This window comes from Stegostoma tigrinum, chromosome 23 (genome assembly GCF_030684315.1).
Source record: "Stegostoma tigrinum isolate sSteTig4 chromosome 23, sSteTig4.hap1, whole genome shotgun sequence".
Classification (NCBI taxonomy): domain Eukaryota; kingdom Metazoa; phylum Chordata; class Chondrichthyes; order Orectolobiformes; family Stegostomatidae; genus Stegostoma; species Stegostoma tigrinum.
The window spans coordinates 45,949,379-45,976,614 of NC_081376.1; the positions used below are offsets into that span (position 1 = coordinate 45,949,379).

Sequence of the window (27,236 nt, forward strand, 5' to 3'; positions counted from 1 at the left end):
GTTTATAAGACCAAGCAAGACAACTCCATCAACCTAGACAGTTATTATCAAAATGTAAGAAATTAGTTCAAGAATGGCACTGGCACATATTTACACAGACTATGTGAACATCAGTGGGTGGCGGGCAGTCGACGGTTTATTGGCATTATCACTGAACTATTAATCCAGGCAACCAGGTATTGTACCACAGCAGATTATGGAATCTGAATTCAGTAAAAAACATCTGGAATTCAGAGTCTAATGATGACAATGAAACCATCATTAAATGTTAGGAAAAGCCTTTCCAATTCAATAACATCCTTTAGGAAAGGAAACCTACCATCCTGATCTGCATGTTACAAGGTTAGATGTTGGCGTAGGCATTTGGGGGGGGTTGTCTTGAAGCGATATAAATTTGCGATAAGGGGAAAATATTGAATGAAGTTCATGCAGTGACGAGTCAGAGAAAGGTGAAACTTGTAAATGTGACAAACACACAGAAAACAAGAACATGTCTGTTAAACCACCAATTTTCTTTATTTTATGTTTCCACAATATTTGAGCTTTGTTTTCCAAAACAGAACGAAGCATGCATTTACCTGAAGCCTGGGGCTCCATTGTTTTTCATTCATTTATGTTATTTTCTTTTTATTTTTGCAGCCACAATTGCATGGTTTCTTCTCAGGAGCTGGGGGCGCACAGTAAGTGCCCATGTTCAACTGAGTGCAACCGATCAAGCGCGGGGTGTTGGGAAGGGTTCTACGCATCCCCATGCATTTTTCCTGATCAATGAAGAGGGAATTGGCTTTCACGCTGATGTCGTATTCCAGGACGGACTTGGTTTGCACCAGAAGTTGCAAAGCGTTCTGTGCCTCTTGTAATCGTTGTTTCAATGTCTGTATGGTAGCATCGATGGTATACACTTCACACACCAACCTGTACAGGAAAAAGAATCACTTTTTAAAGTGGGCATGCTCAGGGCCATGGGGGTCCTGATGAAAGGTGTAAACCCAAAACGTCGACTTTCCCGTTCCTCTCATGCTGCCTGACCTGCCGTGCTCCTCCAGCTCCACTCTGACTCCAACATCTGCCGTTCTTGCTATCTCTAAGTATAGAGTCTCACCATTTTTTCCCAGGGGAGGGAGGTAAAGATCTAAATTTTATCTTACATTGGATGAAATGGCAAATTTAGTGCTCACCCCCTTCCTGCGGAGGAAAATAAAACGTGCATTCATATGGCACCATTCCCAACCTAACCAATAACCCTAACCCTATCACAGGACATCCCAGGGCTGCAAATGAAAGCTATTTTGAAGAGTAGGATACATGCCTGAGAGACCATGCAAACACTAAATGTGATATTGTCTCATCTGTTCATGGGAAAGGGATAAATTTTGGCTAATACTTTGGGGAAACACCCCTTTTCTCATTTAAAGTTGTTCTGTGGGATATTTTACCAGCACTCTTAGGGCAGATGAAGCATTGGTTCACCATCTCCTCTGAAAGATGGCATCTCTGAAACATATATCCATTGGCATTAGACCCAGATACCAGCCTAGATTCTATGTAGATGTTTCTGGTGTGTGAACCCTCAATATTCTGACTCAAGGCACAAGTGGTTCCACAAAACCTTATTAAAAAGGACCTTCTATTAGAGACAGGGCTACAAGATGAGGGCCTGTATACTCATACTCATGTGTCATTTGATTGCAGCTCCCTGCTGGGTGCACAGCAGCACTGAATTTATCTTGTCCAGCATTTTCCTTCAATGGCACAAATCCAATTAAGTGTCAGCAAGTATTATCTATCCTTTGTGTATGTGTTTATCATATCTATACATATCCTATACATTACTGTAACTGCACGGTTGCTTCTTACGTACCAATAACTTGGTCATTAGACTCTGACATCAGAACGGTGTATTTAGCAAAGCTTTCCAGTGTTAACATTACTCTCAATATAAATAATTTACTTAACAGAGCAAAAATTAAACCTCAGCACATTGAAATAGTTTTCATTGCCTCCCTCCTGCTGTGCAAATGTTCCTAGCAGTGAATAAAATATTTCCAAAATGGATATTCACAGCTAGCTGATCATGTCTATTCAAGACCTGGAGTCTGAAACATGAGGTGGTGGGTTTCAGAAGTTTGGACCAGAGGTTGTTCCTGGCGTATGGGTTGATTTGACATGTGGAACACAAATAAATAGACTTTGCTCCAAATATTTGTAAAAACACTTTTAGAAGCTTTTGGTTTCTGTATCAAAATAAGGCAGGTGTTAAAAAGAACTGGAGTTGTACTTTTTTTTATCATTGATGCCACAAATGGCTCCCAGAAATCCCTGCGTGTCCTTGTGCATTAATCTCAAAAAGTTGGTTTGCAGGTGCAGCAGGTAATTAAGAAGGCAAATGGAATATTGTCCTTCATTGCTAGAGGGAAGGAGTTTAAAAGCAGGGAGGCTATGTTACAGCTGTTTTGGATGCTGAGGAGACCATACGTGGAGCACTGTGTACAGTATTGGGCTCCTTACTTGAGAAAGGATATACAGGCACTGGGGGGGAGCGCAGTGGAGATTCACTAGGTTGATTCCTAATTGAGAAAATTGTCTAATGAGGAGAGATTGAGTAGACTGGGACTATATTCATTGGAATTTAGAAGGATGGGATCTTATAGAAACATATAAAATTATGAAGGGAATGGATAAGATAGAAGCAGGGAGGTTGTTTCCACTGGCGGGTGAAACTAGAACTAGGGGACATAGCCTCAAAATGAGGAGCAGCAGATTTAGGACTGAGCTGAGGCGGAACTTCTTCACCTAAAGGGTTGTGATTCTGTGGAATTCCCTGCCCAGTGAAGTAGTTGAGGCTGCCTTGTTAAATGTTAGGCAAAGAATGAAGGCAAAGTAAAGGAATTAAGAGTTATGGCAAGCGACAGGTAAGTGGAGTTGAGTCCACGAGAAAGATCAGCCATGACATCATTGATTGGTAGAGCAAACTTGATGGTCCAGGTGACTTACTCCTGCTCCTATTTCTTATGTTCGTATGTTCATAGCCTGCTGAGGAGACCCTTGGTCTGCTGCTTCAATGTCATTGGGAGACTGACAAACCTCCAAGAGAAATTATATACTTTTAATTCATTTCTGGGATGTGAGTGTTGCTGACTAGCCAGCATATTATGGCCTATCCCTACTGCCCTTGAGAAAGGGGGTGTGAGCTGCTTTCTTAGACTGGTGCAGTCCATGTGCTTAACATAGACCCACAATGCCTTTAGGGAGGGAATTTCAGGATTTTGACCGAATGACAATTAACTTTTGTCAGTCATTTTCGCTGTTTCCTTTGGGGCTACCTAAAAAAATTCAGGCATATTGGAGTATATTTAAGACAAAGCAGACATGGTTGATTCCAAGTGAAGTAAGGTAATAAAATAATACCACTGTTACTTCAGGTTGGCAAATGCCCTGTTGGGAATATTATATATGGCAGACATTGGTGTCACAGTCCATGCGAGAAGTTTGGTAGTATTTTCTAAGAAAAACTGTCACTCCCTGTGATTTACTCTGTTCTAAGCAGGACAGAACTAATCAGCCAAAGATTTATTTCTCTCCACTGTTGCCGAGCTAACATACATTTTGAAGAATGAGACCTTTAGCAGTCAATTGCTGATTAAAATTAATGGATTACAACCTGCATTAACACAGTGGAGCTCAGTCTTATATACTGAGTGTCAGTTCACTATTACTGTCAACCTTTGGTTCCAGGCTCAAAAAAAATCACTTTAAATCACTTTAAAATGAAGTCTGAAATGTCCAGCATTAAAACAAAGGAACAAAATACCTTTGTATTTGGTTATAACTCTTCATCAAAATTCAGACTTAATGTCTTATTTGGATGCTACAGACTTACCATTCTTCCTTTTGAAGCTGCTTGGAAACAAAAATTCTTTACTGGAAATATTTTGAAGTTGTTAATATCCTGTTTCTCATGTACTGGTCTTGTTTTCTTTGGAACAGAGGACAGTGAGGGGAAACTTAATTGAAGTGTATAAGATTATGAGAGACCCAGATAAGATGATTGAAAGGACCTGCTTCCTGCAGCAGAAAAGTCAATAACAAGGATATATAGGTTTAAATTAACTGATAGGAGGATTAGAGCAGATAATGTTTTTCATTATCACCCAGATGCTGGCAACAGTCTACAACTCAAAGTCTGAAATCATGGTGGTGGTAGCAACCCTCACTGACTTTAGAAAATAGTGGATAGACCCTTGAAATGCCTTAACCCAAAGATTTACAATTCAAGAAAAGCTGCACAAGAGAAAGGGGGCTGGGTAGCTAGGTTGGCTGGATGGCTGGTTTGGGATGCAGAGTGTCACCAATAGCGTGGGTTCAATTCCTGTACCAGCTGATGTTATCATGGCAGATTGTCCTTCTCAACCTCTCCCTCACCTGAGGCACAGTGATTTCAGGTTCAACCATCAACAACTGCCTCTCTCTTTCTAATGAGAATGGAGCCTATGGTCTGGTAGGACTATGGCATGTTTCTTTTTGTGGGAGTTATTTAGTTTGGTTGGCTGGACAGTTGGTTTCTGAGGCACAGAGATGTCAACAGCTTGGGTTCAATTCCTGCACATGCTGAGATTACCCTGAAAGATTTTTTTCATCTGAAAAAAGGGGTACAGATTTGGTAGAGAGCTAAGAGAGGATTTCACCCAGAGATTGGTGGATATCTGGAAGTCACTGCCTGTGTAAAGAGATCTATGTAACATCTTAGCAATATTTAAACATTCTCTTGTGTTGCTAAAGTCACCAGTACAATGGGGTAAGGTTGGAAAATGGGAAATTAGGCTAGTCAGTACTGTGTTGACATGATGGACCAAATGACCTCCTGATATGCTGTAAATATCTATGAGTCTATAATCCACATTAAATATTGCCACTGAAATGATTTGATCCTCTACCACAATATCGAAGAAATCTCTGTAGATTCTTTTATTCCATGGTCAAAAATAGTATCTGCACTCAGAATGACTTTAAGCCACAATATCTCATTAAAGGTCACAAACCCCATAGTATTGCTGGTAGGGGTCCATCTGGACAACTGCAGAACTTCTGCTCACCTTTTGCACAGTACCTTCCACCCAACCCCGTAATCAGAAGAAGGGTTATTTGAATGTGTCAACACCATCTTTGGTAACATGAGTGCAAGACAAAATGTTTTAAAGTCCTGCATTTCTTCCTTCATCCGGTTTCATCAATTCAATCAACTAATCCCATAACTGGAATCATCCCGAAATGAACTTGAATACCAACCGCCCTCCTCTTAGCCCTGAAATTCTACCACTGAACAAGTGCCTCAACCATACACTTATCCCAATACTCACCTCCATCGGTCTCAAGAATTTTACGATTAAATGGTGGAAAATTCACAATTTCAGAATGTGGATATGTTCCTGGACTCTACACCCCAACAACTTCTGAATTCGATCGTATTGTAAATTGTTTTCTTGTTCTCCTTTGGATGTTCTCCCTCTGGCGTTGAAAGGGATGAAGTGTTGGGCATATCTGGGGTTTAAGTCATGTAAATTTGAGCTCTGATGAACTTATAGCCCATCGCCTTGTTCTTATGTTGATATTTTGGGCTTTCAACTTTTTGAGGAAGTCTCATTTTCCTTTTACGGACTACAACCACCTTTGTCGTTTGCCACAAGCCAATATTCTCCAGCCTTTCCGACCTTCTTTGTTAGTTCAAGAACAGAAGATATTTGGAGGCAGTACAACAAAGGTCCCTTGGAAGAAGGTGTGGAGAAGCAGGGGTGGAGGTGTTATCCTAAAATGAGAGGCTGCATAAACGGGTCCACATTCTCTGGAGTTTAGAAGAGTGAGAGATCACTCATCGAAAGGTACAAGATTCTGAAGAGGTGTGACAAGGGATTGTTTCCTTTGGCTGGAGCAGCTGGATCAAAGGAGTGCTATTTTAGATAAAGGGGATGGTCACTAGAGGAGGCAATGACCTAGTGTTATTATCGCTGCCTTGTTAATCCAGAGATATAGTTAATGAAGTGTGAAGCTGGATGAACACAGCAGGCCAAGCAGCATCTCAGGAGCACAAAAGCTGACGTTTCGGGCCTAGACCCTTCATCTCAGAGATGAAGGGTCTAGGCCCGAAACGTCAGCTTTTGTGCTCCTGAGATGCTGCTTGGCCTGCTGTGTTCATCCAGCTTCACACTTTATTATCTTGGATTCTCCAGCATCTGCAGTTCCCATTATCTCTGATATAGTTAATGTCCTAGGGACATGGGTTCCAATTGCGCTATGGCAGATTGTGGAACTAGAATTCATTAGAAAACAAAATCTTGAATTAAGAGCCGAGCAATGGCCATGAATCCATTGTTGATTGTTGTAAAAGCCCATGTTGTTCACTGTTGGCCTTAGGGATTGAAACTGCCTTCCTTACCTGGTCTAGCCTACATGTCACTCCAGATCCACAGCAATGTGGTTGACTCTTAAATGCCCCCTAGGCAATTAGGGACGGGTAATAAATGCTGGCCTAACCAGTGAATGAATAATAAAAGAGGAGAAATTTCTTCACATCCACAGTTGTGAATCTTTGGAATTTTCAGAGGGTTGTGGACGCTGCAACATGAAATATATTTAGGCTTGATGAATCAAGGGATCTGGAGAGTGGGAAAGAATGGTGTTGAATCTAGATATTAGCCATGATAAGGTTGAATTATGGAGCTGTCTCAGTTGTTTATTCCTCCTCCTATTTCTTATTGTCATCCACATATCTGGAAAATGGACATCCCTTTCTAATCTTTAAGGGCTGGGCAAAGTCCACTTTGAATGGCATAGGAATCTTTGGGCCCCTAGCACAGTGTTGTCATGGATATCCCATGTTGGTCAGTCCCATTGGAAGATCACTCAGTCCCTGAGGGAAAAACGCCTGGACTCAAAGCGTCAACGTGAGGGTCACTTTTCTGAAATCAAAATCACTGCATCTGAACACAGCAGCTCAATGTGTTGAATGATGTTTTCCATTCAGTGCATTTGTGGTTTAATTCCACAATTCACTCAATAGTTCATCTCCCTGGAGACATTTATCTGTGTATTTATGACTCATCGATTTCCCTTGTTTAGCAGTGCCAGAAAAGGAAGTATTGAATGTTGGGATTTTCAGTTTGGAATATGGCTAAAACAGAGGGATTATCATCACACAAGTGTTGCCGAAATACTTCAAGCACTCCTTTCTCTCCCTTTGATTTATTGTTGATTGTTCGTGTTAGCAAAGACGAAGGTTTTGAGATATTGGGCCTGGCCAAAATTACAATCCAGGGTCTTGAAACATATATCATTCAAAACGGATTGCAATCCCATTCCTATGGAATGTGTAATCCATGTGTCATAGCCATTTCTATATTACCCTTCTCTGTCACTCCCTATTTTAATCAGCCTCTTCTTGCAGCTAATTTTAATCCAGATTGTTGTGGAACAGCCAACTCTAGCCTCGCCAAGCTGTCTAACCATTAGGTGTGGTGTAGATCCCCACATAATAGCAAGTTCTATTGAGCCTCTAACAGTCTATTCTTCATCCAATCAATCATGCAATTCTCATCCAACCTCGCCTATCAAATCTAACATCTAGACCAACCCTTAGGTTTTACAGGTAATTCTGGTCAAGCCTTATGGTGGTTGAATCATCTCAAATGCTCATGAACTTGCGAGGACTCCAGCAGAAGCATTGCAGGGAATTTCAAAACAGCCTTCTTCATTTCCAAACACATGTAAAATGACTGGACAATAACAATGGATTCAAATTTCCTTCTGAGAAAAGTCTGTCCCGATTATTGACACATCTTCTGGCTTTTATTGCTGGCTGGGAATAGATTAGAAGAGATGGTGATAGTGTTGCTGGATTAACAATCCAAGAAGCCCAGGCTAATTCCTCGAAGATATGAGTTTGAATCTCATCCTTGACAACTGGTTGAATTTGAATTCAATCAATAAATCCATCATTTAAAACTAAACTCAGAGAAAGTGACTGCAAAACCACGCCTCAATGTCATACAAAGAAGGAAATTTGCTGTCATAGAACATAGAACATAGAAAAGTACAGCACAGTACAGGCCCTTCCGTCCACGATGTTGTGCCGTGGAATAATCCTAATCCAAATTTAAATAACCTAACCTACATTCCCCTCAATTCACTGCTGTCCATGTGCATGTCCAGCAGACGCTTAAATGTCACTAATGACTCTGCTTCCACGACTTCCACTGGCAAAGTATTCCATGCGCTCACAACTCTCTGGGTGAAGAACCTCCCTCTGACATCTCCTCTATACCTTCCTCCTAACACCTTAAAACTATGACCCCTCGTGGTAGTCAATCCTGCCCTGGGGAAAAGTCTCTGGCTATCGACTCTATCCATGCCTCTCATTACCTTGTACACCTCGATCAGGTCACCTCTCTTCCACCATCTCTCCAGACAGAAAAGTCTGAGCTCAGTCAACCTCTCCTCGTAAGACAAGCCCTCCAGTCCAGGCAGCATCCTGGTAAACCTCCTTTGCACCCTCCCCAAAGCCTCCACATCTTTCCTATAATAGGGCGACCAGAACTGGACACAATATTCCAAGTGTGATCTCACCAGGGTTTTGTAGAGCTGCAGCATAACCTCGCGGCTCTTAAACTCAATCTCCCTGTTCATGAAAGCCAAAACACCATATGCTTTCTTAACAATCTTATCCACTTGGGTGGCAACTTTGAGGGAGCTATGCACTTGAACGCCAAGATCCCGCTGTTCCTCCAACCTTACCTATCTGCATGTGACTTTAGCAATGGCTCTTAATTGCCCTCAGAAATGGCCCAACAAGGCAATTAATTCAATGGCCTTAGGGATGGTCAAACGCTGACCTTGCCAGCGACATCCACATCCCCATGGTAAAAAACAGATGAAAAGATAGGGTAGATTCTTGTTAGTTTGTCACACGTTAATGTCTCTTCAAAGAGGCAGATGCATCACATCTGTCTCGGTGGACACGTGTTACTTACTATGTACAAGTAGCTGAAAGGTAATATTAATTACATGGTTCCAACAGAACTAACTGTCTAATTAAAGGCTCCTGTATACCAAGTCTGATTTGAAATAGAGCGCTTAGCCGAGAAATGAAACAAATGCATCATTTAAGGCACCTTTTTATTGCTATGGGGGAACAATGTTCTTATCTGGGCTTGGGCACCACAGCTATGGAGAGGAGAAATATAAGTCTTAATTTGGCAGCTTGCTGTGGTTTCCCCATATAGAGATCAAAACACAAAGGGTATAATTGTACAACAGCTGTGATGCATTACATAAAAAGACAGTTTATTTTTCTATGTTGCTGCTGTGTAAGTATTAAAGTGCAGAAACTATTTACCTCTAGGATCAGTATGTTTTTAAAGGCTATGTGGGATTATAATGGCACCTTATAGTAAATTTTAATCAACCTATTGATGTGTTAAGGCACACCGCTGGAGCAGATGGAACTTGAGTGCAGGTCCCCTGACTCAGAAGTATGGACAGTAACACTGTGCCATAAGAGCTTTGTTTCCATGCTTCCACAGCAGTTTAATTCGGCCACAGTGGCTTTACTGACGTATGATGCCTTCTTGCCGCTAGGAGAAAGTTACCAGGAGGCCTTCTGGATTAATTTTTCTTATTCACATTTCCCAACTTATTCCTTCACCACTGATGCTGCTGAAGGTCACTTCTGAAGAAGGGTCCCTCGACCTGAAGCGCTAACTCTGCTCTCTCTCCACAGGTGCTGCCAGACCTGCTGAGTTTCTCCGGCACTTTCTGCTTTTTGCCACTGACACTACATCAGGAACTGCCTGCTTATTCTTATTGTTAGGAGAAAATGAAGAATTAAAGAATAAAAGAAAGAAAAAGAAAATAAGAAGATTGGGCCAAAAGTGGTGTGGGTTTTGCTGACATCAGCCATCTTCTCAGTAGGGTGACGCTGCCTTCCCAATGGTGCTAGTGATTGACTGATAGAGATTAAGCCCCTCCTGCATGGTAACTGGTAAACGCCACTCAGTGTGTATACCCCTACTGTGGTCAACGCTGGCAGGGTCAAGCATAAATTCTAGGTTGCTCTCCAATGATTGATTGTGACAGAACTTGACAATTTTGGTGAATCCGATGCAGAAATGTTGAGTGGATGTTCCAACTCAGCTTCCTCCTGAGGGACCCAGCTTGACTCGTCAAAAAATTTGATTCAGTCCACGTGCCATCAAGAAATGGCTTGGGCACAAGGCACTGCAAAGGCTATGAGCCCATTACAACATGCCCTCAATAGGACTTAAGTTTCATTCTCTGGAAGTTTTAGAGTTGTTCCAGTACAACTATAACAGTAGCATCAATTCGACAAAGTGGAAAATTGCTCAGGTGTGCCCTGTACATAAAGTAACAGGGCAAACCAACCTGGCTAATTACAGTGTATTCATGAGTTTCAGTAAAGTGACTGACGGCGCCATCACAGTACTATCGAGCAGCACTGACTCAGCAATAACCTGCTCACTGATGCTCACTTGGGTTCTGCCAGGGCGACTCAGCTCCTGACCTCATGACAGCCTTGGTTCAAACATTGAGAAAAGAGCTGAACTGCAGAGGTGAGGTGAGAGTGATGTCCCCGACATCAAGGCTGTATTTTAACAAGTGTGACATCAAGGAACCGTAGCAAAATAGGAGCCAATGGGAATGTTAGCAAAAACTCTCCACTGGTTGGAGTCATTCCTGGATTATAGAAAGACAGTCGTGGTTGCTGGAGGTCAATCATCTCAGCTGTAGGACCTCTCTGCAGAAGTTCCTCTGTATAGTGTTTTAGGCCCACCCATCTTCATCAATGACCATTATAAAGTCTAAAGTGGAGATGTTTGCTGATTATTTCACAATGTTCAGCATTATTTGAGGCTCCACAGACAATGCAACAGTCTGTATTAACATGCACAGAGCCCTGGGAACAATTCATGTTTGTGATGGTAAGTGGCAATGCATATTTGTCAGGCCGTGACCATCTCAGATAATCTAGCCATCATTCTATGGCATTCAATCACATTACCATTGCTGAATTTCCCACTATCAATAGCCTGGGGACTCCATTAACCAGAAACTGAGTTCAATTAACCATATAGATACGGTGGCAACAGGAGCATGTCAGAGCTGGGAATTCTCTGGTGAGTAACTCACCTCTTCTCTTCCCAGTGTCTGCCCACCATCTACAAGCCACAAGCCAGGAGTGTGATGGAATACTCCCCACCAACCTGGACGGATGTGCAGCTCCAGAAATAATCAAGAAACTCAGCACCATCCAACAGAAAGCAGCCTGCCTGATTGGTGCCCCACCCTCCAACTTCAACATTAATTCCTCTTACTATCAGGCATGGTGGAGGCTGTTTGTACCATCTACAAGATGCACTGCTGCAACTCAACAATACTCCTCCAACAGCACTTTCCAAACCCTTGACCTCTAGCATCTAAAAGGGCAGCAGATACATGGGAACATCACAGCCTGAAAGTTCCCCTCCAAGCCACAGACCATCCTGACTTGGGCCAATATTACCATTCCTTCAGTGTTGCTGGGTCAAATCCTGTAACTCACTTCCTAACATCACTGTGGACATGCCTACAGCCCATTGACTTTAGCTGTTGAAGAAGAAAGAATAACACTTCTGAGAAGGTAAAAGGCATGACCAATTCATGGTGGCCTATCCAGAAACAGCCATATTCTATCAATGATAAATAAAAAGTCAATCTGATGACGTACAACCTAAAAATATGGTCTCAAACATTCAATTTTTACATTGGTATATAAGACGCCTATATTGTGATACAATATTTTGTTCTTTTGGAGGACATTTATTACAATAAAAGCTGTACCTCTCAGACAATAAAGTCACTCTACTGCCATTGTCACTTTGACAGACCCTTTCCCTGGAGGAGCTGAGTAATATAGAGCTGGATAACAAAGTGTGGAGCTGGATGAACACAGCAGGCCAAGCTGCATCTCAGGAGCACAAAAGCTGACGTTTCAGGCCTAGACCCTTCATCAGAGAGGGGGATGGGGAGAGGGAACTGGAATAAATAGGGAGAGAAGAGGGAGGCGGACCGAAGATGGAGAGAAAAGAAGATAGGTAGAGAGGAGAGTATAGGTAAGGAGGTAGGGAGGGGATAGGTCAGTCCCGGAAAGACGGACAGGTCAGGGAGGTGGGATGAGGTGGTAGGTAGAAAATGGAGGTGCGGCTTGAGGTGGGAGGAAGGGATGGGTGAGAGGAAGAACAGGTTAGGGAAGCAGAGACAGGCTGGGCTGGTTTTGGGATGCAGTGGGGGGAGGGGAAGAGGTGGGCTGGTTTTGTGATGCAGTGGGGGGAAGGGGACGAACTGTGCTGGTTTTGGGATGCGGTGGGGCAAGGGGAGATTTTGAAGCTGGTGAAGTCCACATTGATACCATTGGGCTGCAGGGTTCCCAAGCGGAATATGAGTTGCTGTTCCTGCAACCTTCGGGTGGCATCATTGTGGCACTGCAGGAGGCCCATGATGGACATGTCGTCTGAGGAATGGGAGGGGGAGTTAAAATGGTTCACGACTGGGAGGTGCAGTTGTTTGTTGCGAACCGAGCGGAGGTGTTCTGCAAAGCGGTCCCCAATGTAAAGGAAGCCACACCGGGTACGATGGATACAATATACCACAATGGCAGATGCTAGGTTTGATTCCTGATCCATGCTGTATTGGCTGTAGGGAGCATTATCATTGCTTTTCTTGCCTCCTTACATATTGAGGGAAAATATAGCCTGGATTCTTTCTCTTCCTCACTGCTCCGTGAGCCGTATTGTCAAGTGTATTGGTGCCCTTGAGGCATGGACAAGGAACTAACACTACCCAACTGGACAACTTGAAGTCCCCCATCATAGCCTCATCCAGTACCTTTTGCATTGTCAATAGAAACTCCACAGAGGGTAGCCGGAAACTGAAAGCATTGCGAAAGGGAAAGCTGTAAAAATGATTTTAAAAGCATCTTGCATCAGCTTGTCCTCTCACTAGCATTTCCACTATTGACATCTGGGTTCTGTGCCAAGATCTGAGCAAAGTTTGACATTTTTAATGCTGTGTGAAATTGGCTGAAAGGCTTTTCTTCATTTGAATCTTGAGATATCATTCCTGGCACAAGTTGAAAGAATAAATTTTATGTAATAAAACTTATTTTTCAAAAGAGTTCTGGCATCACAAGTATGACAGTTTTCATTTCCCAGGATTGGCTTACCCCATGCACTGACACTGATCATTTAATGGTTAGAATTGTGAATGCTCTTTCACTAAGAGCTGGACTGAAACAGCCCAGTGTTTTCCTCCTTTCCCCTCAGACTAGCTATCATCCTCAGCTGAGAAACAGAGGCCTTAGACCCCTGTTATTTCCAATGACATTCCATCATAGCTAATATGAAATATTTGAGAAATGTCACAGACAACAGATTTTCTAATAAGTACATATCATCCAACCTTCAGTATTGGTACTATCAATGGGATTTGGAGATTTCGGACCTGCTCTCATCCGTTGCCCTTTGAATTGTACCACTGGGTTCTTATATGGACTGTAAACCTGTTTTTAATTCCATTCATACAAGCACTAACTTTAAGTGTGTGTTGACAAGACCCTCCGTAGTTCTTAAGGCTAAAGGGATCCAAGGATATGAGGAGAAAACAGAAACAGGGAACTGCATTGGATGGTTATCCATGATCATATTGAATGGTGGAGCAGGCTCAAAGGGCTGAATCGTCTATACCTGCTCCTATTTTCAATGTTTAAAAACTCTGATGTTTAAGTACAAGTACAATTCGGCATTGAATTTGCCAAGTGAGACTGGAATAATTTGCAATTTTAGATTAATGCTTCCTCAATGAATCATAACATCATTTTGGTTTTGTTTGAACTTGACAATGAAAAAGACATTTCTGTGCGTAGGCAAACATCCAAATCACTGTCAAAAATAAAGCAACCATAAAGTAAAAGTCTCTCCCAAGAGTCAAGTAACAAGGTGTGTTATTGATATGCAAATATTCATTCTGCCTCAAAATGTACCAACACGATACATCGGAAACCAAACTGCACAATGTCCTTTTTAAAATGTAAAAACATTGCTGTGTTTAAACAGTAGTTGATGAAAGAAGACATTTGAACTCACCTTTAGCAGAAGAAAGAAAATCACGAGACAAACTGGTTACTAATTTCTATTGTTTTCAAGGACAAATGAGAATCAGGCAGTTCTTACACAGGGTATCAGATCCTGCACTAAGCCCAATTACCGTTTATGATGGAAAGTTGAAGATTGACCCCTACAAATGGGACAAGGATGTCTGGAACAATTTATCTTGGAATGTTCAAACCAGAGTCAAACACTCTGGATGCTGGAAATCTGAAGCAAAAGCAGAGAATACTGGAGAAACTTAGAAGGTCTGGCAGTATTTGTGGAGAGAAAAATAGAGTGAACATTTCAAACCTGACATGACTCTTTTAGGAACTGGAGTTCCTGGAATTTCTGTTCTGAAGAAGGAACATGTTATACTCCAAATATTACCTCTGTTTCTCTCTCCAGTGATGCTGCCAGACCTGCTGAGTTTCTCCAGCAGTTTCTCTTTTTATCTTGTAAATGTGATTGACCAACAAGAAACTTGCTATCATGATCACTGTTTGGGACTGTATGAAGTTCTGCCATTTAACAGCACAGCGGTACAGAGGTTAGAACTTCCGCCTCACAGGCCAGGGACTCGAGTTCGATTCCAACCTTGGGTGACTGTCTGTGGGGGTTTGTATATTCTCCCTGTGTGTACATGGTGCTCTGGTTTTCTCCCACAGTCCAAAGATGTGCAGGCCAGGTGGATTGGCCATGGCAATTGCGGGATTATGGGGACAGGGTAGGGGTCTGATGGGATGCTCTTCAGAGGATCAGTGCAGATTCAACAGGCTGAATGGCCTCTTTCCACACAGTAGGGATTTTATAATCTGAAGCATAATATCATGTTTTGGATCAACACCCTAACATCTGGGTCAAATGGGTGTGTGGACACCATACTGGATAAGTAACAGTCAGCCAACAGTGACTTTTCCTGAATTAGCCAGTTAGTGACAAGAAGGTGAGCTCAATATTTCAGTAAGGGTGAGATGTAGGTATTTGATGCTGCAGTGCCAAGACAACAGTCCTCCGTATACATGAATGTTGCAGCCTTCCCTTCAGGTCAGGGTGAGAGAGGTCACCATTTTTCAGAGACCTCTAAACAGCTTTAAAAGGTTTTGAATTTAAAAATGTTCTGAATTGCTTGGTCGATCAGAATGCTTGTCAGCCGTCATCAAGATCATTTTGAACAGAATGTGCATTCATTACAAGCCAATCTATTTTCAACAACTCGAAGGTTGTTTGTATTCCTTTTCTTCACTCAAGATAAACAAGATCAATATTGTAAATGCACTGTCCCATTGTAATTCCTGAGGCATTGCAATAGCATTCCTACCTCTGCACCTGAAGCCCTGGGTCTTGAGTGCCAGGCCCTGCACTCGTTGACTATGAAAGGTGCATTCTAACACAGCCATGATTAAAGCATGAAAATTCTTCTATCAGCCTTTACACAGACCCACACCCATCAGCCTTTACACAGACCCACACCCATCAGCCTTTACACAGACCCACACCCATCAGCCTTTACACAGACCCACACCCATCAGCCTTTACACAGACCCACACCCATCAGCCTTTGCACAGACCCACACCCATCAGCCTTTACACAGACCCACACCCATCAGCCTTTGCACAGACCCACACCCATCAGCCTTTACACAGACCCACACCCATCAGCCTTGACACAGACCCACACCCATCAGCCTTTACACAGACCCACACCCATCAGCCTTTACACGGACCCACATTTATCAGCCTTTTACACAGACCCACACCCATCAGCCTTTACACAGACCCACACCCATCAGCCATGACACAGACCCACACCCATCAGCCTTTACACAGACCCACACCCATCAGCCTTTACACAGACCCACATCCATTAGCCTTTACATGGACCCACATTTATCAGCCTTTACACAGACCCACACCCATCAGCCTTTACACAGACCCACACCCATCAGCCTTTACACGGATCCACACCCATCAGCTTTTACATAGACCAACACTCATCAGCCTTTACACAGACCCATACCCATCAGCCTTTACACAGACCCACACCCATCAGCCTTTACACAGACCCACACCCATCAGCCTTTACACAGACCCACACTTATCAGCCTTTACACGGATCCACACCCATCAGCTTTTACATAGACCAACACTCATCAGCCTTTACACAGACCCATACCCATCAGCCTTTACACAGACCCACACCCATCAGCCTTTACACAGACCCACATCCATTAGCCTTTACATGGACCCACATTTATCAGCCTTTACACAGACCCACACCCATCAGCCTTTACACAGACCCACACCCATCAGCCTTTACACGGATCCACACCCATCAGCTTTTACATAGACCAACACTCATCAGCCTTTACACAGACCCACACCCATCAGCCTTTACACAGACCCACACCCATCAGCCTTTACACAGACCCACACTTATCAGCCTTTACACGGATCCACACCCATCAGCTTTTACATACACCAACACTCATCAGCCTTTACACGGATCCACACCCATCAGCTTTTACATAGACCAACACTCATCAGGCTTTACACGGACCCATACCCATCAGCCTTTACACAGACCCACACCCATCAGCCTTTACACGGATCCACACCCATCAGCTTTTACATAGACCAACACTCATCAGCCTTTACACAGACCCATACCCATCAGCCTTTACACAGACCCACACCCATCAGCCTTTACACAGACCCACACCCATCAGCCTTTACTCAGACCCACACTTATCAGCCTTTACACAGACCCACACCCATCAGCCTTTACACAGACCCACACTTATCAGCCTTTACACAGACCCACACCCATCAGCCTTTACACAGACCCACACCCATCAGCCTTTACACGGATCCACACCCATCAGCTTTTACATAGACCAACACTCATCAGCCTTTACACAGACCCACACCCATCAGCCTTTACACAGACCCACACCCATCAGCCTTTACACAGACCCACACTTATCAGCCTTTACACGGATCCACACCCATCAGCTTTTACATACACCAACACTCATCAGCCTTTACACGGATCCACACCCATCAGCTTTTACATAGACCAACACTCATCAGCCTTTACACAGACCCATACCCATCAGCCTTTACACAGACCCACACCCATCAGCCTTTACACGGATCCACACCCATCAGCTTTTCCATAGACCAACACTCATCAGCCTTTACACAGACCCATACCCATCAGCCTTTACACAGACCCACACCCATCAGCCTTTACACAGACCCACACCCATCAGCCTTTACTCAGACCCACACTTATCAGCCTTTACACAGACCCACACCCATCAGCCTTTACACAGACCCACACATATCAGCCTTTACACAGACCCACACCCATCAGCCTTTACACAGACCCACACCCATCAGCCTTTACACGGATCCACACCCATCAGCTTTTACATAGACCAACACTCATCAGCCTTTACACAGACCCACACCCATCAGCCTTTACACAGACCCACACCCATCAGCCTTTACTCAGACCCACACTTATCAGCCTTTACACAGACCCACACCCATCAGCCTTTACACAGACCCATACCCATCAGCCTTTACACAGACCCACACTCATCAGCCTTTACACAGACCCACACCCATCAGCCTTTACACAGACCCACACTTATCAGCCTTTACACAGACCCACACCCATCAGCCTTTACACAGACCCACACCCATCAGCCTTTACACGGATCCACACCCATCAGCTTTTACATAGACCAACACTCATCAGCCTTTACACAGACCCACACCCATCAGCCTTTACACAGACCCACACCCATCAGCCTTTACACAGACCCACACTTATCAGCCTTTACACGGATCCACACCCATCAGCTTTTACATACACCAACACTCATCAGCCTTTACACGGATCCACACCCATCAGCTTTTACATAGACCAACACTCATCAGCCTTTACACAGACCCATACCCATCAGCCTTTACACAGACCCACACCCATCAGCCTTTACACGGATCCACACCCATCAGCTTTTACATAGACCAACACTCATCAGCCTTTACACAGACCCATACCCATCAGCCTTTACACAGACCCACACCCATCAGCCTTTACACAGACCCACACCCATCAGCCTTTACTCAGACCCACACTTATCAGCCTTTACACAGACCCACACCCATCAGCCTTTACACAGACCCACACTTATCAGCCTTTACACAGACCCACACCCATCAGCCTTTACACAGACCCACACCCATCAGCCTTTACACGGATCCACACCCATCAGCTTTTACATAGACCAACACTCATCAGCCTTTACACAGACCCACACCCATCAGCCTTTACACAGACCCACACCCATCAGCCTTTACTCAGACCCACACTTATCAGCCTTTACACAGACCCACACCCATCAGCCTTTACACAGACCCATACCCATCAGCCTTTACACAGACCCACACTCATCAGCCTTTACACAGACCCACACCCATCAGCCTTTACACAGACCCACACTTATCAGCCTTTACACAGACCCACACCCATCAGCCTTTACACAGACCCACACCCATCAGGCTTTACACGGATCCACACCCATCAGCTTTTACATAGACCAACACTCATCAGCCTTTACACAGACCCATACCCATCAGCTTTTACATAGACCAACACTCATCAGCCTTTACAGAGACCCACACCCATCAGCTTTTACATAGACCAACACTCATCAGCCTTTACACAGACCCATACCCATCAGCCTTTACACAGACCCACACCCATCAGCCTTTACACAGACCCACACCCATCAGCCTTTACACAGACCCACACTCATCAGCCTTTACACAGACCCACACCCATCAGCCTTTACAGAGACCCACACCCATCAGCCTTTACTCAGACCCACACTTATCAGCCTTTACACAGACCCACACCCATCAGCCTTTACTCAGACCCACACTTATCAGCCTTTACTCAGACCCACACTCATCAGCCTTTACTCAGACCCACACTTATCAGCCTTTACACAGATCCACACTCATCAGCCTTTACACAGACCCACACTTATCAGCCTTTACACAGACCCACACCCATCAGCCTTTACACAGACCCACACTTATCAGCCTTTACACAGACCCACACTCATCAGCCTTTACACAGACCCACACTTATCAGCTTACTCTCCTTGACCATCCATGGGCTGATGCCCAGATTTACTCCCATGGACCTACACCTTGGGCAGCCATTCATCAGTCCACACCCTCAACCATTTACAGCAGCTGAAAAGAAATGAAAATCTTTGATCATCATCAATATTGCTCAATCAATAAGCATGGTAAACCTCTGAGCCTGTTAATCGTTTCCAGGTGGATGTGACATTACAGTTCGTCCCCTCCCCCCACTGCACCACACAACCAGCCCAGCTCATGCCCTCCCCCCAGTGCATCCCAAAACCAGCCCAGCCTGTCTCTGCCTCCCTAACCTGTTCTTTCTCTCACCCATCCCTTCCTCCCACCCCAAGCCGCACCTCCATTTCCTACCTACTAGCCTCATCCCATCTCCTTGACCTGTCCGTCTTCCCTGAACTGACCTATCTCCTCCCTACCTCCCCACCTATACTCTTCTTTCCACCTATCTTCTTTCCTCTCCATCTTCGGTCCGCCTCCCCCTCTCTCCCTATTTATTCCAGAACCCTCTCCCCATCCCCCTCTCTGATGAAGGATCTAGGCCCGAAACGTCAGCTTTTGTGCTCCTGAGATGCTGCTTGGCCTGTTGTGTTCATCCAGCTTCACACTTTGTTATCTTGGATTCTCCAGCATCTGCAGTTCCCATTATCTCTGTGACATTTTTGTTTTTTTTTCTTCAGATTTCTCACTGTCCTTGGACTTTAGACTCTACCCTGGACACCTCTAAGCTCTGGCCAATAACTGAATGTATTTTTAACAGATTTCACAACTGGATTTAATGCCTCCACAGGTGGACTGGCTGTCACTTGGACTCATATTCCTCCCCATTATAATTAGCAGAGGGTATGTGGGAGGGTGGTGTCAGACAGTCCACTCCAGTGTGAGATGTTTTAAGTGGGCTTCTGGTGGGAATATGAGGAGGATTCTTTCTTGGACCCATTGGAAGACCTTTGTAAAGCTGTATTCCATCCGCAGGCCCCCAGCAGCCAATTAGGCCAGGCTATCTTACCCCTCTCTCTACTAACCCGTCCTGCCCACACTTACTCCCCACAAGGAAGCCAGTGACAATCCCTAGTATAATACTGGCACTGACCTCTGCTCCCAGAGGCCCATCAGGTCAGCTGCTACTGCAAGGACCCCCCTCTGAGCTTTCAGGGTTTGGGAAAGGGAATTTGGCACTCTGTAAAATCTAGCTCACAGTCTGGCAGAGTGAAATAGTGAAGCTGGGATAAGGAATATGTCCTGTCAACATTTCATTGCCATACCAACAGCCCTTCCCTGGCAAGTCAGCCACAGCTCAATGGGTCGTACGCTCACCTCTCATCCCGAAGAGTCTAAACGGACCCCAAGGCTCGAGTATAAAACTCCAGCCTCACCCTCTACTGTAGGGCTGAGAGGTTTGTGACCCTGTCAAAGGTGGCACCTGTACAATAAAATGTTAAACCAAGGTCCTAGATAACAAAGTGTGAAGCTGGATGAACACAGTAGGCCAAGCAGCATCTCAGGAGCACAAAAGCTGACATTTCGGGCTTAGAGGCTCTGATGAAGGGTCTAGGCCCAAAATGTCAGCTTTTGTGCTCCTGAGATGCTGCTTGGCCTACTGTGTTCATCCAGCTTCACACTTTGTTATCTTGGATTCTCCAGCATCTGCAGTTCCCATTATCACTTAAACCAAAGTCCTGTTTGGATAGATATAATAGGTCCCACAGCGCTATTTTGATGCATCTCTTGTACCCCAATCAATATTGATCCCTCAACCAGCATCACCAAACCACGTCACCTCACTATCAATACACTGGGGCAGCTTGACATGTGCAAACTGATAACTGCATTTCTTGCACAGTTACAGAGGCAACACTTCAAAAACACCTTCACTAGTTGCAAAACACTTTAAGACAGCTTTGCAGAAGTTGCCATATAAATGCAAGTTCTTCTTTAAAAGTACATAATCAAAGGTTGATGCTTTTGGAACGGTGAATCAGGAGGGTTTGAGTACTGTCTAAAAAAATATAGAGCGGCTACAGCAAGGCAAGAATGAGGCTCCACATGTAGTAACAGGCCATGCAAACAATGCACTATAGGACCCCCACAATGCAGAAAGAGGCCATTTAAGTCTGAACTGACCCTCTAAAGAGCATCCCAGCCAGGCCTACCCCATCCCCATATCCTTGCATGGGTTTTGTTTCTACTGTGACTAACCCACCTAGCCTGCACATCCCTGGGTAATTTTTAGCATGACCAATCCACCTAACCTGTGCATTTTCAGATGGTGGGAGGAAATCAGAGCACCTGACAGAAATCCATGCAGACACAAGGGCAACATGCAAACTCCACACAGACAGTCACCTGAGGGTGGAATTGAACTTGGGTCCCTGGTGCTGTGAGGCAGCCGTGCTAACCACTGAGGCACCGTGCCGCCCAAATATGTACATCATTTATTAAAATGGAAGCCTTTCAAAGATGATAACATACAAAAATGGAAATTGCTGGAAAAGCTCAGCAGGTCTGGCAGCACCTGTAGAGAGAAATCAGAGTTAATGTTTCAGATGAAGTGACCCTTCCTCAGAACACTTCAGAACTGATGTGCTTTTCCAGCAATTTCCATTTCTGTGTGTTATCATCTTTGAAAGTCTTCTATTTTTATTAATAATGTATATGTTTGGGTGGCTTGATGGCTCAGTGGTTAGCACTGCTTGGCAGTTCTGGTGGCACTTGTAGAGCTTTTCCAGCAATTTCTATTTTTATCTCTGACTTACAGCATCCACAGCTCTTCCAGTTTTATGATAAAGTACATCCTGGCCAAAGCAATAAGCAAGTGGGACGTCAAAGTTGGGATTGTCCGAACACTGGAGGACCTTGATGGATAGAATGGGGTGGAAAAGGCAAACCAAAGAGCTGGAAGAACAGTCACACAATGGCAAATTCTTATAAGGCACATACTCGGTGTGATCATGTTTGCTGACTGCGCTCATCCATTTTGGGCCAATGACAAATCTAAGGAGACTTGAGCAGCACACTCTCTCCCCATGAGAGGTGAGCCCGAATTGGCATGGTACTCACCTGTGTTGAGGCTGGTCACACACCAGCTCCATGTTAGGCCTCTTGATCCTCTCCTCCAGACGGGTCTGTGCGACCTTCATAGGAGCTTCCTTCTGCCTTATGGCCATCTTTAATTCCTCAATGGTGCATTCCGTTTGGAATATTTCCTGCAGGACCTTTAGAACAAAACAGATGTTATGCATAATTCCATCAAGCTGATCCCTTAAACACCTCAGCCTAGAGCAAATTATTGGCATATCCACGGTCTAAGTTGAATCATGAGGCAGAGAATTAGTGAAGTCGCCTCTGATTCCTTTCACCATCCATTTTCTTCTTTTATATAGAGTGGGGAAATGAAGATTTTAACCATGGTGTCACAGGCAGTGTGCTTCACTCCAAGTCATTCAACCATGAGTTCAAATCCCAATCCCATGACAAATTCCAACCTGACATTCCACAGCACGCAAGTCTTATATCCATCATGTTATTCCAGTCATTTGGTTCGTCTCCAGCACCGCATTTTTAAAAATTTTTTATAATTATCTCTCTGGTTTATTTAATCTGATTATAGACCATGCCTTCGCTGGTTATTGAACTGACACTTAACTCTCAGACACTCCACTCACACCAGTTGTATGATCTTTTGATCTCTCAGCCCTTGATCTCTCCGCCTACAAACTCTCTGTGTGTGTGCTCTTCCCTCTCACTGCACCTGACAAAGGGGCTGCACTCTAAACGTTTTGTGTTTTCAAATAAACTTGTTGGACTATAACCTGGTGTTGTGTGATTTCCAACCTTGTCCACCCCAGTCCAACACCAGCACCTCCATATCATGACTCCAGTGCAATACTGAATATACTATGCACTGTCAGGGAATACTGTCTTTCAAATGAGACGGAGAATGTAAAATATCCCACTGTGCTATTTCAAGAGGTTACTCTCCCATCTCTGACCTAACAGCAAAGAAAAGCAGATGACAAAGTGTGGAGCTGGATGAACACAGCAGGCCAAGCAGTATCTCAGGAGCACAAAAGCTGACATTTCGGGCCTCGAGGCTCTGATGAAGGGTCTAGGCCCAAAACATCAGCTTTTGTGCTCCTGAGATGCTGCTTGGCCTGCTGTATTCATCCAGCTCCACACTTTGTTATCTTGGATTCTCCAGCATCTGCAGTTCCCATTATCTCTGACCCAAGAAAAGCTGGTTAGTAAAAGCAAAATACTGTGGGAAATACTGCTGGAAATCTGAAATAAAAATTGGAAGTGCTGAAGAAACTCACCAGGTCGCCAGCATCTGTGGCCAGAGAAAAACAGAGGTAATGTTTCAATTCTGATATGATGTATGATAGCATGATTGAGATTGCAAATGAGTCAGAAGCTAGGGTCTGAGAAGCAAAGATAACAGGATAATGGCACGTAAAGTCAAACATCTAAAATTTAATGATGGCACAAAATTGGTCAACGTTATTAATCATAGGATCCCTACAATGTGGAAACAGGCCATTTGGACTACCAAGTTCACACCACCCCTCCAAACAGCATCCCACACGGACCCATTCCCCTACAACCTGGCATTTCCCATGTTGAATCCACTAATGTACACATCCCTGGAGACTATGGGCAATTTAGCATGGCCAATCCACCTAACCTATACATTTTTGGACTGTGGGAGGAAACCAGAGGTCCTGGAGGAATCCCACGCAGACACGGGGAGAATGTGCAAACTCCACACAGACAGTTGCTCAAGGGTGGAATCAAACCGGGGTCCCTGGGAGCTGTGAGGCAGTGGTGTTGTCCACTGAGCCACTGTGCCACCCACTGTGCTGTGATATTGACAGATGAGATGAATGGCCAGAACTGTGGCAGTTGGATTTTAACATAAGCAACTACGAGGTTATCCATTTCGGACCAAAACAGGATAGATTAGGAAGTGGAGGTGCCGGTGTTGGACTGGGGTGGAAAAGGTCGAAGGTCACATGACACCAGTTATAGACCAATATGTTTACTTGAAATCACAAGGCTGAGGAACGCTGCTCCTTTGTCAGGTCAAGTGTAGGTCAGGATATTTTTTCGAAGACAAAACGTGGAATACTGGGGATGGCCAATTGAAATTACGGGTTGAGATGCATAGCTGTTTAAATTGCCACAACAGGTGGAGAAAGTAGTCACGCAGGCTAATGGAATGTTGGCCTACATATCTAAAGTGCTGGGGTACAGGTATACAGACCTTATGCTGCAGTTATACAAAACCTAGTTGGACCCCACTTAGAGTACCGTGAGCAGATCTGGGAATGACACATTAGGAAGGCTGTTTTGATCCTAGAGGGAGTTCAATGCAGGTTTACAAGAATGGTCCCTGAACTTCAGGAGCTATGTTATGAGGTGAAATGAAACAAATTAGGCCTTTATTCTCTTGAATTTAGAAAGTTAAGGGATAATGCAATAAAGGTCTTAAATCATCATCATTGAATCCCTACAGTGTAGAAGCAGGCCATTTGGTCCATTGAAGCCACATCACCCCTTCCAAAGAGCTTCCCACCCCCTGCATTTCCCACCCTAGACATTTGGGCAATTTAGCATGCCAATCCACCCAACCAGTGAGTCTGACATCAATGGTGGATAAGTTGTTGGAGGCGATTCTGACAGATGGGATATACATGCGTATGAAGTGGCAAGGACTGATTAGGGATAGTCAGCATGGTTTTGTGCATTGGAAATCGTGTCTCACAAACTGGATTGAGTTTTTTGAGGATGTGATGAACAGATAGATTAGTGGTAGACGTTGTCTACACAGATTTTAGTAAAGCCTTTGACAAGGTTCCTCATGGTGCGCTAATTGGTAAAGTTACTGGCCAATTGGATACAAAATTGGCTTGGTGGTAGGAAACAGACAGTAGCGGTACACTGTTGTTTTTCTGACTGGAAACCTGGGACCAGTGGTGTTCCACCGATGTTGGCGCTGGGCCTGCTGTTGTTTGTCATTTGTATAAACAGTTTGGATGAAAATTTAGGAGGCATGATCAATAAGTTTGCAGATGACACCAAAATTGGAGAAGGATTTAAAAAGGACCTGAGGGGCACTTTTTCACACAGAAGATGGTTTATATGTAGATTGAACTGTCAGTAGAAGTGATAGATGCAGGTTCAGTTACAACATGTAAAAATCATTTGGACTGGGATTTAAATAGAGGGATATAGGCCAAAAGTAGGTAAGTGGGACTAGTTTAGTTTGGAAAACTTGGTCGGCATGGATGAAGTGGACCGAAGGGTCTGTTTCCCTGCTGTATTACTCTATGACTCTATTATACAATGCCACAGTGAAGTGTCTTAGGACATTTCATCACATTAAAGGCGCAGCTTAAATGTAAATAGTTTTTGTTGCTTTTATAACAGGACTGTGCAGACTATCCGCAGGCAAGGTGGCCACTCAAAGTCAATTTGCTTCCGTAGTATCCCTCACAATCATCAGTTTTGTGGTGTGAGCAGTATTGATGAGGAAGAGGTGAAGATCCATCAGGATCGTATTTCCCCAATTGTGCTTCAAAGACATTTCCATTGACAAGTCAGCTCAAGGCTATGGTGATGTGCCTAGTAAAAGTGTCTTTTTTAAACTGTAATTTATGATCGTTAAATTGACATCATTATGGGCGACAACTAAGTTAGTTTCACCATTGCTGGCTGCTGGCCAGGGACAGGCTGTTCCTCTATTTATAAGCTGCACATTCACTTCAGATGCTGCCAAGTTTAGTACAACAGCAGTAATTTGATAGGACATACACACAGAGAATTTTGGGCTCTCTGCAAGGAAGCGTAACATGTGTCACCAAGAGCACTCAGGGTAATTTTCAATATCGACTTCGTTGCAATAAACTGGAATAGCTAAATGCCAACCCATCCATCATGGGCCTCCTGCACTGCCACAATGATGCCACCCGAAGGTTGCAGGAACAGCAACTCATATTCCGCCTGGGAACCCTGCAGCCATATGGTATCAATGTGGACTTCACCAGTTTCAAAATCTCCCCTTCCCCCACTGCATCCCTAAACCAGCCCAGTTCATCCCCTCCCCCCACTGCACCACACAACCAGCCCAGCTCTTCCCCCCCACCCACTGCATCCCAAAACCAGTCCAACCTGTCTCTGCCTCCCTAACCGGTTCTTCCTCTCACCCATCCCTTCCTCCCACCCCAAGCCGCACCCCCAGCTACCTACTAACCTCATCCCACCTCCTTGACCTGTCCGTCTTCCCTGGACTGACCTATCCCCTCCCTACCTCCCCACCTACACCCTCTCCACCTATCTTCTTTACTCTCCATCTTCGGTCCGCCTCCCCCTCTCTCCCTATTTATTCCAGTTCCCTCCCCCCATCCCCCTCTCTGATGAAGGGTCCAGGCCCGAAACGTCAGCTTTTGTGCTCCTGAGATGCTGCTTGGCCTGCTGTGTTCATCCAGCCTCACATTTTATTACCATTGTGGAAAGTGTCATGCTTTCAAATCTATTGGACCTCCAAGATTCCCCCAGACCCCTTCACCAACTCTCTGCAGGTAACTTCCATGCGTCAGCTTGGCATCCTCCCACCAGCAAAGCAGCTGAAGCCAGTGAACTGAGTTGAGTGGGGCTTACCTGTCTGTCTTCCCTGGACTGACCTATCCCCTCCCTACCTCCCCACCTATACTCTCCTCTCCACCTATCTTCTTTTCTCTCCATCTTCGGTCCACCTCCCCCTCTCTATTCCAGAACCCTCACCCCATCCCCTCTCTGATGAAGGGTCCAGGCCCGAAACGTCAGCTTTTGTGCTCCTGAGATGCTGCTGGGCCTGCTGTGTTC

General features: G+C 44.5%; 1 protein-coding gene across 9 annotated transcripts in view; it reads right to left on the minus strand.

Annotated features, from left to right (window-relative positions):
• Nucleotides 1-497: 497 nt before the first annotated feature.
• Nucleotides 498-27,236, minus strand: part of LOC125462365 (tektin-3-like) — a 70,207-nt gene continuing 43,468 nt past the window's right edge. For all 9 annotated transcript variants that reach the window (XM_048552355.2, XM_048552347.2, XM_048552356.2 and 6 more), the window contains exons 7-8: nucleotides 22,434-22,588; nucleotides 498-915 (exon numbers count right to left, since the gene is read on the minus strand). In XM_048552355.2, coding sequence (XP_048408312.1) covers nucleotides 612-915; nucleotides 22,434-22,588 — 459 coding nt within the window. In that variant the 3' untranslated portion in view covers nucleotides 498-611. The remainder of the gene's footprint in view (nucleotides 916-22,433; nucleotides 22,589-27,236) is intronic.